Source organism: Colius striatus, chromosome 1, assembly GCF_028858725.1.
Source record: "Colius striatus isolate bColStr4 chromosome 1, bColStr4.1.hap1, whole genome shotgun sequence".
Classification (NCBI taxonomy): domain Eukaryota; kingdom Metazoa; phylum Chordata; class Aves; order Coliiformes; family Coliidae; genus Colius; species Colius striatus.
This window is the reverse complement of record NC_084759.1, coordinates 30,878,057-30,892,174: the sequence shown is the minus strand read 5'-3', so window position 1 is coordinate 30,892,174 and position 14,118 is coordinate 30,878,057. Positions and strand designations below refer to the sequence as shown.

The 14,118-nt window shown below is 39.6% G+C and overlaps 1 protein-coding gene across 1 annotated transcript in view; it reads right to left on the bottom strand.

The window, feature by feature from the left end:
* Positions 1 to 14,118, bottom strand: part of ENOX1 (ecto-NOX disulfide-thiol exchanger 1) — a 262,050-nt gene that overhangs the window by 96,882 nt on the left and 151,050 nt on the right. The window contains exons 4-6 of the mRNA XM_062020485.1: positions 10,215 to 10,388; positions 8,322 to 8,528; positions 1,302 to 1,535 (exon numbers count right to left, since the gene is read on the bottom strand). Of these exons, the coding sequence (XP_061876469.1) occupies positions 1,302 to 1,535; positions 8,322 to 8,528; positions 10,215 to 10,388 (615 nt within the window). The remainder of the gene's footprint in view (positions 1 to 1,301; positions 1,536 to 8,321; positions 8,529 to 10,214; positions 10,389 to 14,118) is intronic.

Here is a 14,118-nt window from a genome sequence, read left to right as displayed (position 1 = left end):
CTTATAAATGATTAACTCCAAAATATTCAACTGAAAACAGATTCTGGGAACAGATGGATCTAAAACTCTCCATTGTATTGCATAATCTCTCAAGGAGCTAGACTGCAACCTAGGTAAGAACTAAATATTCTTATATTTGGATCTCTTTCCTCCTGGTCTATCAATCCATCTGGGTTATTTTATCAATCTTTAACCGAGGAGTATATCTGGTAAGAATACCAGTCAGTCAAACTAATACCAGACTGAGACAACAATGACCAATGCAGTACTCAGAGAGACAGTAGGGTGCATCTCTGCTCCATGCTCAAAGGATGCAACACTTTGCACTGTCCTTCTCCAATTTCCCAAACACATTTCATAGTTAGAAGAGTGCACTGTCCTTCTCCAACTTCCTAAATACATTTCATAGTTAGAAGATAGGCCAATGTGTCGACAGATAGATAGCCTGAATCTAATCTGGACAATTCCGAAACAGTGGCAAGAATCACAGTTTCTTGTGACTTGGCACCCAGTAAAGTAGCATGCTTGGCCACCACGTGAAGAAAGAATGCCAAGCACAATTGCTAAACACATACTGAAAACAATTACAACTCTTCCATGAATAATTTTATTTCTTTGCTTCTTACTTGCAATGTTAACTATTAAAGACAGGAACCTTCAAGCTGCACCCTTGGAAAATATTAAATGGGTGGAAAATAGGTGAATGTATCTAGAAAAAAATCAAACAAGCAAACAAATGCATATCAAAACAAGATACTATCTTGAACAAATGATTCTAATCCTAAAGAGGGAATGAAAGAAGAGATGGTGTGTGTCAGAGATAAGTTGTACCACTCCATCTGAGGGCCACGTTAAAACGCAGCTCATGAGAGCAATTTAAATGCCAGGAATTGTGACACTCTCATGCATGCAATAAAGTAACGTATCAACCAGGGAAATAAGGACGTTTGAAGACTCAGGCCTTTAATATGAAGGACGTTTGTAACAGGTTGTCTTATTATGAGAGCATTTCCAAGGAGGATGATGTGAGCAATCAAGCAGGGAAAAAAAAACAAACCAAAAAACCCAAACCACTGTAATATCCTGAAGTTTGTTTTTTAGCTAGATGGACAGGTATTATACTTTTCTAGCAAGCGGGTGAGTATCATTACCATTGGCATAAGAAATTGCAGGGCAATGGGGTAAAACTAACAGGGCAAGTAATGAAATACATCGGAGAGAAATCAGCTCCCCTTTTCAGACTTCTGAACAGCTTCTGCACTTAAGGCATAATACACTGAAAACTATCAAACGTTGCTTACCTTTCAATTTTTCAGCCAGCAAAGCAGCTTCGTGTTCAGAATAATGCATTATTGCTGGGGGAGAAGGAGGGCGCAGTCTGTCTTCTTCCATTTTGCGTCTGTGGCGTTCTTCTCGGGCCAACATTCTTTGTTTGCATTCCCATTCATAAAAGTCATCTCTTGCCTGAGCAAAATCAACATGAAGGCGACCTGAATCCTTTTTGTCTGTGCTAGATCCTAATCTCATGCGGTAACCTGAAACCAATAAGCAGAACTAACTGTTGCAGGACCTCTTTATCTTTTTTTTTCCCTTTCCTCTCAAGTGCAGTTAAGTAAAAAATGTACATTAACAAATTCCCACATATCTACACAGGAAGTATTGATCCTTGTCTTATCACAGGAAGATAAACTTCCATCCACTCCTTTTTTTTTATTCTCACAATTTTCTGCTTCACCTATCAACATAGTAGATGAGCTGAACAAGACCCAAAAGTACGGAATCTACGTTCAGAATTCTCTCAAATTTGTAATTTTTCTACTTGATACCCCCAACCTTCATAAGTGCAAAGGGCAGACAAACAAAAACTGAAAAAGGATCTGTTTTGGTCTGAATGTAGAGTCATCCTGTTGAGACCATGTGCAATTCAGTGCTTTTCTCCAGCCTGCAAAAGGAATTGGAAACATGGGGAAGGAATGAATTTTATAAAAATCATGATTACATTTGAATGAGAAAATTGTGTTACATAAATTCCTGTGACACAAAAAGAGTGGTGTCGTAACTGCACGGATGCTAGATCTCAAATTTTGAGGCTCTACAATTGCAAACACTGCTTCTCAATTCCCCACTGGAAATAATCTGGTAGCAAATATAAACCACCTACAAATGAATTGAGTTCAGTACTCTTTAAAGTAATTTTAAAAGCACAGATGGATTTATTTAGGCATTTTCAGAGGAAACAATGACAACTGTTGTGCCTCATCTTTAGCAATGCTCTAAACATTCTGAACTTGGTCGATGTATCACATGCTAAAGCTAGCAAACTGCAAAGGCTTAAAGTCAGGGGCTAGACAGTAGTAGTATTATGGGGTCCTGCTCTCAACTAAACCCCTCGACTGCTGTCAGAGAACAAATAAATCATGCCAAAGCTATTAAAGGAGCTTTTTGTGACCATAGAATCATAGAATCACACTGCAGAAGAACATATGCTGGGCATATCTTTTTCTGGAGTTTTATTTCCAAGGCTGAAAGACACACGCAGAGCAGTTTCTCTAACTTTTAAAATGCTGATTCAGAGAAAATGTGAGAAAATACTACACATCTGCAAACAAAGCCTTCAGATACAGGTAAAATTAATCTGTCTGCACAGGACTAGCTCTAATTTCTCCACGCCAACCTGCTGCAGTAGCCTCAGAAGCAGAGCAACCCATCAGAGATTTCTCAAATCAAGGGATGCTGCAGAGATGAACTCTGTGCTGAGCTGGCACATAGGAGGCTCTTCAGAAACACGTACCATTACAACCAAGGCATAATAACTCCATGGACAGGAAACTGCTGTTCAAAATGGCAGGAAAAATGGTGTTTGCTGCTTTTGAATGACAATTCAAGAGAACCTACCTTACAGTCTCACAGTTTGCCTGTGGTTTGAGAGGCTTTAGGATCTCACAAATACAGTTAAAACTCAGTTTTGAAATCTCTCCAGAGACAACAAAGCTAAGACTTGTGTAGTAGATTAAGAGCATCTTTGCAAAAATGCATATCTAGGCATACTCTGTTTTACCGCTGGAAAAGCACCCTGCTGTATGAATACAAGGGATTGTCTGTACTACAGCACATATGAGACAATAGCTTCAAAGGCATTAAATATCCATATATGTAGTGATACTTCCAAAATAAACGATCTGGGTGCTTTTTGATTTGTCATTTTCCTTTCAAACATCCTGTGGAGTTCAGCTAAGTAGCCTGTCAGTGAGGAAGAGATATGACTTTCATTTTCCAGCAAGGAGCTCAAATCCAAATGCAAAACTCGAGCTAAGTGCTTCAGCAGTCCCTCAAAGCCAGAAGGCATAAAAAGTTTCCATGGAACCTACCAGATCTGGTCTCCAAGTTCCACTTGCCTGAGTGAAGTAGAAGTTAATACAGCAAGAGAGGTAAATGAGGGGAATGTTTATTATTCGAAAATCCCTTTATTTTGCTCTGCTTTTTCTTGCTTAGAGAAGAAAATACTACTTTTTTTTTCCCAGAAGGTCATATTTGTAGTTCTAGTCACAAGGTGTTGAAGGGAGTAGTTACACATACACCATATTCAGTAAGACATAATAGAAGAGTGTGTGTGACCTTTCAGAGCTGGGCTCTGAACAAATGAAGGGGTAATTATGTGGTTTTATCCACAGAGGTGTAGGCACAAAGGGATCAGCCAAAAGGGGTCAGCGGTGGAGCTACTCTGATAACCGTGACAAATGTTAACCCACCCTCAGTTCTGCTCTCCAGCTGCATTCTTCAAACAGTGATTGCTCTATACCAAAAAGGCGTTATCAGCAATGTGAAAGGACATTGCCAAGGTGCCAAGTCTCACGAACCTAAAATTAGATCTCCCAGCTGGGCTGTACTTTCCAGGAAGACACAATCTCTCTACCTCTCCTGTCTCGTCTTTTGCCTCTGTTGGCAGGAGCACACTGGGCATAAAGCAAGAAACACAGACTGCAGAACACAAGGCTCTTGCAGACCTCAATACCCACTTGATCTGAATGAAGAACTAATGAAAAGGACTGTGCATCTACAGGTTACGTGTGCACCAGCAAAGTTAAGTTTTATTGAAGTGGTGCTCATTTTCGAAGTAAATGGGGATAATGGGGAAATAAAAATTGAACAGTGTAAATTACAGTTCAAACCCAGAACCCTGTGTAGCACTGGACAAATGGTTCCCTTTAGGTAATGAGTTTAAGTGCCTCCAAATTAATGGATTTTTTAAACTGCCCATGAATCAGACTGAGAAAAATCTGACTTCTTGTTTAACTAAGTCTGATCAGACAGCCAGATGGTATTCCACCAGCACAGAAACTTAGAATATCCTGGGTTAGAAGGGACTTTGGATGTTACCTAGTCCAATTCCCCTCTTAGAGAAGGGTCAACTACAAAATCAGATCAGGTTTCTCAGGGCCTGGCATTTTTCCATTAACAAAAACATCAAATGCTTTTGGCCTGGCTTCTTGTTCCCCTCATAAATCAGGCATTGTGGACACTGCAGGACCAACGGCCTGGCCACTGAAGAACAGTCCCCTTGATGGCTTGATAGCCAGAAAAACACTGTGTATCAAGGAGTGCACAACTGCCAGATCCTATTTTATATATGTGATCCTCAGGTGTCCATCTAGGTTGGCAGCTTTGAGCTGTAGGTCAGCTGGGAGGCTTGCTCTTCTCCAACACCACATCTGCTTATTGGTGTTTGAGAGTATTTGAATATAGGAGATAACCACCTGCTGTTGCCTCCCCTTCATGCATGGGCATTAAATTGCCCTCAAAGGCTTTTTCTTCACCCCTTTGCTCAGGATTGCAGCTAGAACTAACCGTGTCTGGCTTGTCATTTTTAATTTGAGTTTCACACATAATGGCAAGAAGAAAAGACTTTGGTAACTTGCCAAGGTCCTCACTTTAAAGGAGCAGCAACAGAAAAAAATAACGAGAGTGCTAACTAAAAATCAAACACATTATTTCCATATCACAGGTCTAGTCAAAACTCCATGGCTTGATTTACTTTTGAGTGTTGTGGCCAATAGCTGCTCCTTAACTGGGGATCTAGATCAGAGTGTTGATTATGATCAGCAATAAATAATAAAAAAATAAAACCAGTGCACAGTACTGAATGGAAACCCACAGGGGAAAATACCAGCACAGGAAAAATGCATACACAGGCTTTTGGGTTATAAATGAGTCTGACTCAGGTCACCTGTTTATCCCATATTTTTAAGCCAAAATCCATCAGTATTTGCAGCAGTTACTAGATTGTCAGCCACAAGAGTGAAGTACAAATGGTTTGGAGAAAGAGCTTTCTCACGGGCTGGTAGGTCAATTTTAGAAAGTCTTTTCCTCAGGACATCAAAGTGTAACTGTCAGGGCTAAATGAAAAACACACTTCCTCAAGTTAAATTTTCACTCATAGTCTTCTACCCATCTCCCAGTCTCATTTTCATACATGTTTACTTGGGAATAGAAAGGAGTGAAATCAGTGACTGAAGTAGTTAATGGATTTTGTAATCACTTGCACTATTCTGATGATCAACACAGGATAAATACAAGTTTTGATGAGATTAGATGTGGTAGACAGATAAAACTGATTAGGTAGACAAATTTATCATTATATTACAGATATCAAAAGCTTGGCTTTCCCCTAATATAACACACATACTATATTAACCACAGATTCCATTTGTATGTCTCTTGTCTCTCACAGGGAAAAGAATTTGCCTTAACATCACGCTTTATCTCCACTATTTCAGAATATATAATGTTTGAGAACACAATAAGGACTGGTTAAAGACTCCAAATATTTAACATACACTATGTTAACCACAAATTCTGTTTGTATGTCTCTTTTGCTTCTCTCAGGGAAAAGAAAATGTCTTAACAACACACTTTATTCCCACCATTTCAGAATACATAATGTTTGAGAATGGAATAGAGACTGGTTAAAACCCTTAAATATTTCAGTACAAATAAAACATGGACCCTGCCTAGTGCCAGACCTCCCTGCGCTGCAGCGGTGGGGAACAGTCAGTGCTCTCTATTTCACCTGCAGAGAGGGAAAAAGAAGTGAAACTCGACTGCACTGTGTGCCTACTTTTCTTCCTCCTCCCTGTCAGCTCCACTGTTTTTTTTCCCTGATCTAGGCAGAGGCACTAAGTACAAAAACTTAAAGGAAAGAAAAGGTATGGAGGAAAAGACAGATGGGGAGCGAAGTTTCAGAGCAGGTGGTAAGGGGAAGCATAGACAGCAGTGCAACTGTGACAAAAGGAAATGGGAGCAGGAAAGATGGATCAGGAACTTGGAAATGAACTGGCAGAAAATTCAGGATGAGGAAAGGAATTTGTCGTCTCCATCTCTGTTCATCTCTCATTCTGAATACACACTCTAGTGCATTATGACTATAGACATACAGCAGCATGTGGAATTTCCTATATCTAAACAACAAATTTGTTCCTCTGATATTTAAGATTAAAATAAATTTAAATTTAAATAAAACTAGACTTGGAGTGAAGAAAAGGGTACAGCCAACTGCTGAGAAGTAAGAAACTGAGCTGGAGGGACATTGGCTCTGTCCCAGGGTGTCAGTCTGTATGTTTCTATACTTTTCTCTCTTTCTTGTCACTGCTTTGTTTATCATGTAGATACCAGTTCCTACTGAATCTGGTGTGCCTTTCCTCTTCTTGTTACTGTGATAGGGCCCCTAGGCAGAAGTTGGAAGCTGGGAAAAGTGCTATTGTTTCTTACTACTGCAACAACTGTAATCTGTTCCAATGAACTACAGCATTATGGAAGAAATGAGAATACACAAATAAACAGGAAGGATGGAAACTGGGAAGAGAAGATGAGAAGTGAAGACAAAATGAAAGGAAAAAAACCCAAACAAACTAAACCAAAAAACCCCCCAAAAAACCCAGTATGGAATGAAGATCTGAAAGAAACTTGCAAATACATTAATATTTCAAAGAAATCTTTATATAGATCTCATAAAACTCACGATTTTCTGAACCTCTTCAAACAGATATTTAAAGCAAGCAGCCAAGTTAGAAATAAACTCCCACAATCTCAAACTTGAAAATCTTAGGGAAACAAGATTTTTTTTTCCTGACCACATTTTTCAAAGTTGGTTTCTTTTCTTTCCTTCATTTTAAGATGTAGTCGATGGTGATTTGAGAGACCACATGTTTCTAACTGTAAGCTTCCTATGGACACCTACAGGACACTGAGGTTATGTCCTTACTGCTAAACAGAAGATGATCACGGCAGGAGCTCAAATAAGGTATTACTCATTGTTAGCTGCCTCCCAGGCTCCATTCTGGACATCCAAAGTGGGTACCTTGGAGGTCATTCTACTCAGAGTGGTGCTTGTAAAACAGTTTGTGTCAGCTCATTTTGGCCAAGAGCAGGCCCTGGCCCTTGTTTATTTAAGAATATTTTGACATGGGGTGAAAGTGGTACACTACACTCATAGGGCAAAACAATGCCTGTGGGTCTCACCAAGACCCAGAAAGAGAGATGAACCAACCTGTACAGACAATTATGTACAGGGGATTGGATCCAGCCCAGCAAGATGAAGAATGGCTCAGGTAAGAAGCCAATCCTCATATGAAGGACCCTGTAACCTTAGGAGGGTACTAATAATCACTGAAACGTCATATGAAAGCAGAATTATTTCCTCTTTTTTCTTCTTTCTTTTTTTCCCCCTGTGAGTTACAGGTTTGGGTTTTGGGTTTTTTTAATTTTTTGGAAAATAATAGATTCTGAAATTTTACACCTGAGTTTATGTGGCATTTGTTATCCTGGGAGGCAACAGACATAGCCTACAGATGAGGCTCAGAATCTAATCCATGAAGTAGCTGAATACGTGCAACCAGGAAGACAGACTTTTTTTCTGACTGCACTGCAAATCTATAAAAATATGCCAATGAAACTGCCAGCCTATCAGAGAAATGGGCACCGGAAAACAGCAGCATTCCTGGCCTAGTGCCCTCCCCTTTCCACAACCTGTGAGCAAAACGATATAAACCTGTGTAAATCAAAAATGAAATTGTTCTGTAGTGAATTTCAGGTTCTGTTGCATTGTTGTGGGATGGCTGGAAACTGCTCCCGGGTAAGCAACATACAAAACTGCGCATAAGCCTTGGCAGACACAGAGAAATACGGAATTGCCCCTTGTTACTCCAAGCTACAGCCACTGAGCTCGAGAAAGACTTGCTGAGATAAAAGCAGAGAAAATAAGCAAACATTAGCATCACAAAATACAAATGAGAAGCAAGGAAAATTCATTAAAGAATGTGAAGTACCAGAAAGGTAAATGGCTTTATCAACCATGAACTCCTCTGCAAAACGAATGTGACAAAAATTCTTCTTGCTTTTCCGAATTGCTGTTATATCTCCACACTGCTCAAAGACTTCCTGAATAATTTCCTCCGTTGCATTTTCTGGTAATCCTCCAACAAACACTGTTTTACACCCAGGAGGTCTCTCTCTTGTTGAAGGTGGTGGAAGATCTAAGTCAAAACAGAAATCACATTGGAATACAAAATTTGTCTTTTGATCCATTGGCTCTATTTATTCCCCTAATCAGTTCTGGGCAGCCACAGTTATTTGACATAGCATGGGGGTGGGAGAAAGAGAGAAGCAAAATAACTGAACATTGCAGAGATTGTCCAAACTTGATTTCTGGAATCTAAATCTTTTCAAGCTTTAGGTGGTTTTCCAGAGATTAATTCCTGACATTGTGGGTTGCTTTCCAGGACAGATGGTAAGGTCTAAAAGGATCTTTCTTTTCCCTGCACAGTCACCAAAAAAAAAAAAAAAAAAAGTAGAAAATATTATGTTTGTAAGCAGAGGAGCTTCTGCAGCTGATTTGACCTCCAGCACCAATAGCAAGACACTTGTCCAGTACATTCAAAACCCGAACTTGACTCTCTCTGTCTTATCCCCATCACTCGCCACAGTGGCCAAGTGTGTGGGCCCTCCGTAAGCAAGCCCATGCTGTGTACACCCCAAGCACTTGGGTTGGACACTTCTCCCTGCTCTTAGCATAATTTCATTTCTGTGTCAGGGTATAGGAGCACAGCAAACAGAAAAACAAAGTGGGAAACACGACAAAGTGACAGCATGATGAAAACGCTCTGCCGGTTATCTGTTTTGTCTTGTTGCCAGATAATGGAGTGGGAGCCAGCACACAGGGAGGATAACCTCGCTGTTTACAAGTGCTCATGAGGTGGAGTGGCTAGAAATGTTATTTTTATGTATATAGAGGGAGAACATATTCACACTTAAATCAGAAAACGACAAAAATTTTGGAGGCTGTATAAAAAATATACTCTGACATAACACTTCACCTTGCCTGTATGTAAAATACCACAGTATTCCTCTAAAAGTAATTCTTTAAGAAGGAATCTGATTGATATGACACAGTTTTTTGGCCCTTTAACACAGTAAATGAGGTTACAACCTCATTTAAAACATACAAATATATACATATCCCCACATACACACTGTTTGATTAAACCATAACCTGGGTACACTGCAAATCCAGAGCATCAGACTATTTGCTTAAATTTCTCTTTTGTCTTCACAGCAATAGTGAAAGCTGCTGGTCTGATGTCTCTGAAACTAAACTCCTGGGGCTGACATATACAAAACCAGGCTTTGTGCCCGAGCTGGTGGCTCACCAGGAAGAGTTTTGCATTTGCATAAAGTCCCTGAAGGGGTAGAAGGAAGTCTGATCCCTGCTCTCAAACAGGAGAAGGAACTCATCTGTCATGCTACCCCCTAAAAAATGGCAAGAGTGGAGCTGTAGTCCCCCTTTCCCTTCATCTCCCCTAGGAGCTAGTCAGCTCTTGGGTGCAAGGTGCTGTGTTCAGGGAGGTGAGCCCAGATTGGTCGCAGCTATCTCTGGGCACAGGAAAGACAGACTTCTACAACAGATCTTCATACTCTGTAATCTTTGTTTAAGTAATTATTTCTCTTCTTTTTGTACAAACTGTGTAGGTTTCTTTACACGACCTTACAGAAACAAATCAGTATGCTCTGATACCATATCACACTTTACATACAGAGCAGATCGTAGAAGGAAACATCACACTTGTCTACATTCTATTTAAAAAACCACAATTTTATTACATAAATAAATATTACATGCACTATATTTAGGAAAATAACATTCTTAGATGTGATTCACTTACTTGGGTTTGGAGGAAAGAGAGTGCAGCTTTTGCAGTGAATTATTTCTTTGACTACAGGCACATCTGTTGGTGGTGGTGGTGGCACTAACCCCATGCCTGGTATCATTGGGTTAATCGGAGTGATTCCAGTCATCATGCTAAGGCTTGGATCAAAGCCTGGTACACAGATTGAATCTGTAAATATATAACATAAAATGCTCGCTTATAAATCTTGAAACTACTTGTTACTATTTTCTTGCACAGACAGTTTCCCATTGGCTTTGGGCTTTTTTTTCTTTTTTAACCCAAGCATCCCTGTTTATAAAAAAAAATAGGGAAAAGGAAAAATGGAAAAGGCAGAGCAATAGAGAAGAGAGGAGAAGAGGGAGAGGGAGTTACATTTCCAGTAGAAAAAAACCCTCAACTATGCAGAGAGAAGCAAATGTTACATAATTTAAAATATTAATATGACTGAGTAATTCACAGCACATTAAAGTGTAAAATCATGCACCACAAATATCTGTTATTATCTGGAATGCAATTTTCTGTTTCATAATGCCACTGTGGTGTTTATGGTGCCTTCTGACCAGAGTGTACAAAGAATATAATTTAACATCGATAATGCCCTCTCCATCTAATTGTCAGACAGATTTATCACAACGTAACCTTCTCACATAAGTGACCTTGATTTACGAACGGTAGAGAGAAAGATCCATTTCTGGCTGTTTCATAGAAGTGTAGTTAGCCAAGACTTCTAACCATTTTACCCTGAAATATAAAGTTTCAGCTGCGTAGAAGGGTGTCTTTTTGAACCTTCGAATTAATTCCTCTTGTCCTGTTATTTAATCGGATTAGTAGATTCTCTTCAACACATGTGTTATTAAAATATACCACTACAGACCCATAAAGTAAAATGCATATTTGGCAAATGTTACTCTTTCTCTTTCCTGATCTCTTTGCCAAGACTTCCATACGTATTATTTAAAGCTGAAAGATTTACTGGGGAGCACCAGTGCTGTAATACCAAGAATTGTAATAAGCAGATGTTTCACATGAACTGAGAGCCAACTTCTGAAATTTGCTTTCATTAAAAACAGGGCTTTGGGTTTCTTGAGGCATAATGAATAAAATATTTTGAGAGACCGATCTCTTTGTTGGCGTAACACTGCTGCTATTTGGCATCATCAATTATTTAAATGAAGATAGTTACTTTGGTATTCTACAGGTTTTCTGCTGAGTTTTGTGGCTAGCAATGGGAAACTATTTAGTAGTACAAACAAATGGTGGGTTTAGTAGCTAGGGAGCTTGCTTTTTTTGAAGATGCAAAGAGAGAAACAACTCCTTTTCTAGGATTTGATACATATATATCTATGTGTGTATACATATATATGAAATTTGAGCTACATTTGCTACAAGGCAGCATGATCAATGGATTATGACCAGAGAGGACCATTTCTTCATCCTAAATCTACTGCTGAGAAGCTCTGCATCCCTGAGTCAGCCAGCTGACCTTTCTGTATCTCAATTGCCACAGCTGCAAAACAGGTACAATAATACTCACTTACCGCTGAGGATTAGCTTACATTTTTATAGCACTTTGCAGGTGTAAAGCACTCTGTAGGGGCTGAAAATTAGCATTATTATTCCAGTGAAACATCCATAATCATCTTCTCCAGTGATGACTGAGAGCCTCTACTCCAATAGAGTTTGTACCTATCTCTGCCACGCGCTCCCTGCTCTCCACACACTGTGAGCCTTCATCACTTTCAGGCAGTTCTGTACAATAAGCAAGGCAAGCACACAGCAAGCAAGGATTTGCTTTAGGCTTATTGAAGACTAGTATTAATGAAAAATCATGATATTACATTACTTTTTTTTAATAAGTGGGCTTATGAAAAAGGACTTGCTGTAGGTGTGACGCTTTTTTCCCAATATCAATGTATATGCTTTGCTTTCCAGTTTAAGCTTTGAAACTTGCAGCCTGTCAGTTAGTCCACGGGATACGGTGTTGGCTGTATTAAACATTCATGGTTAGTGAATGCTGGGAAATAAACTCAGAGGTGAAAGGGTAACATACAATTTAAATAAGTCCTAAGGCTATGTTAATTTGCTTGATTTCATTTTTAAAAGTTGATCTTTTTTGACACTCTTGGCAGACCATCCGTGCAGCACTCTCCTGCCATGGGTGGAAGTCCATCATTACTACTGCATTACTACTACAACATTACTACTCACTGCTAAAATGGCCCACAAGAGCTTCACAGCACACAAGGCAGGGTACAACAACAGCAATCATCCACTATGTCATACTGTTCCTCTCCTAGGATGGACTGACACTGGAAAGATGCCAAGGGATGCTTCTTGTCCATACCTCTGAACAAATGGAGGATTAACTACAGTCCTGGTCAGATATGAAATTTCATATTAAATCCAATATCCATGGCAGATCCACAAAACTCTGAGGCAAGGATGGAGCAGATGGAAATGTACATGATGATAGACAGAAGTTCTCTTTGTTCTGTATGCATTTTTCAGGCCCCATATGACAGGTAAGAAATAACATGATAATCTGGCAACCGCTAACACAGGCTCTGACACTATTTCTGAGGAGAAGAACTCTTGCACCAAAAGAGGTTTGGATTAGATGCTACAAAGAACTTTTTCATCAAGAGGCTTACTAAGCATTGAAACAGGCTACCCAGGAAGGTGGTGGAGTCAACATCACTGGAGATATTAAAAAGACATATGGATGAGGTGCTGAGGGATATCGTTTAGTTTAGTGATGGGCCTGGCAGTGTGAGGCTAGTGGTTGGACTTGATGATCTTAAAGGTCTTTTCCAACCATAACAATTCTGTGAACTTGACCATTTCTGTTCTCTCTTTAAGAAAACTACTAGATCCATTTCAGCTTGTCTATGGGAGTAGCGAACTAAAACAACAAACTCTGCCCAAATTGCAGACACATGCGCTCACCTCAAGCAAAGAACTCAGGTTCCAACAAGGTATGGTTTTCTGAATATTGTTTTGGTAGTGGTGCATACATAGAGAAAAACAAATCTAAGGAAGATGGCAATGAGGAAATTCATCTGCACAAATGCTGCAAACATGACTTTGAAAGGGAGGTGGGAGAGAGAGACTTTAGGTTGCATGCCAATCAACTTATGATTTAAGTGGAAAGAAATTATTTGCCACTCACTCCTGTCACATCCAAGGAAATGTGATTTTCTAAGTTACTTTGCTTGAATTAAATTAGCACATGGCTTTGTTATCAGTTTCTTTTACAATTGGAATCAATCTATAAGAGCATGAGCAGAGAGCTGGAGGCCAACACTCATGAAATGTCCTTCCAGGTGCACTGGGACTCCATGCCTCCAGAAGTAACTGTGCTGACGTATATTGAAGAGGACTCAGTCAATAATTCTTGAAATCTAATTCCATATTTTGCCTTAATCCAAATCCTGCTAAGGTCAATAGCAAGACTGTTACAGGCACAAACACCTTTTAACCAAGACTAGGTTTACTTTCTCTGTCATCTTGAATTAGTTGCTTCAGCTTCCCAACGTGTTAAATTGGGAATTAATTGCTTTCACAATCACATGAGCACTGAGAAAATTCTCAGGTACCATTTGTAGAGCATTCTCGAAATGAAAATCACTCCCTGAATACTAGAAATTATTACTATGCATTGCAGTGATGGAAAATCCAGATGGATTTCTGAACAGTGAGAATCTTCAGACTCACAAGAAGACTGGTAGTGCTTGCATTTACAGAGAAGCTGATGCATGCCAGCTGCATATTGCTGACAAACCATGAAAAGAACCTCCAGATGGGATGTCCAAAGGAAATACTGATCTGCACTCTGAGGTGCAGAGAAAAAGGAACGATAAAGTCACTGGAAAGGAAAGTCAATAAATTTGCCACATCT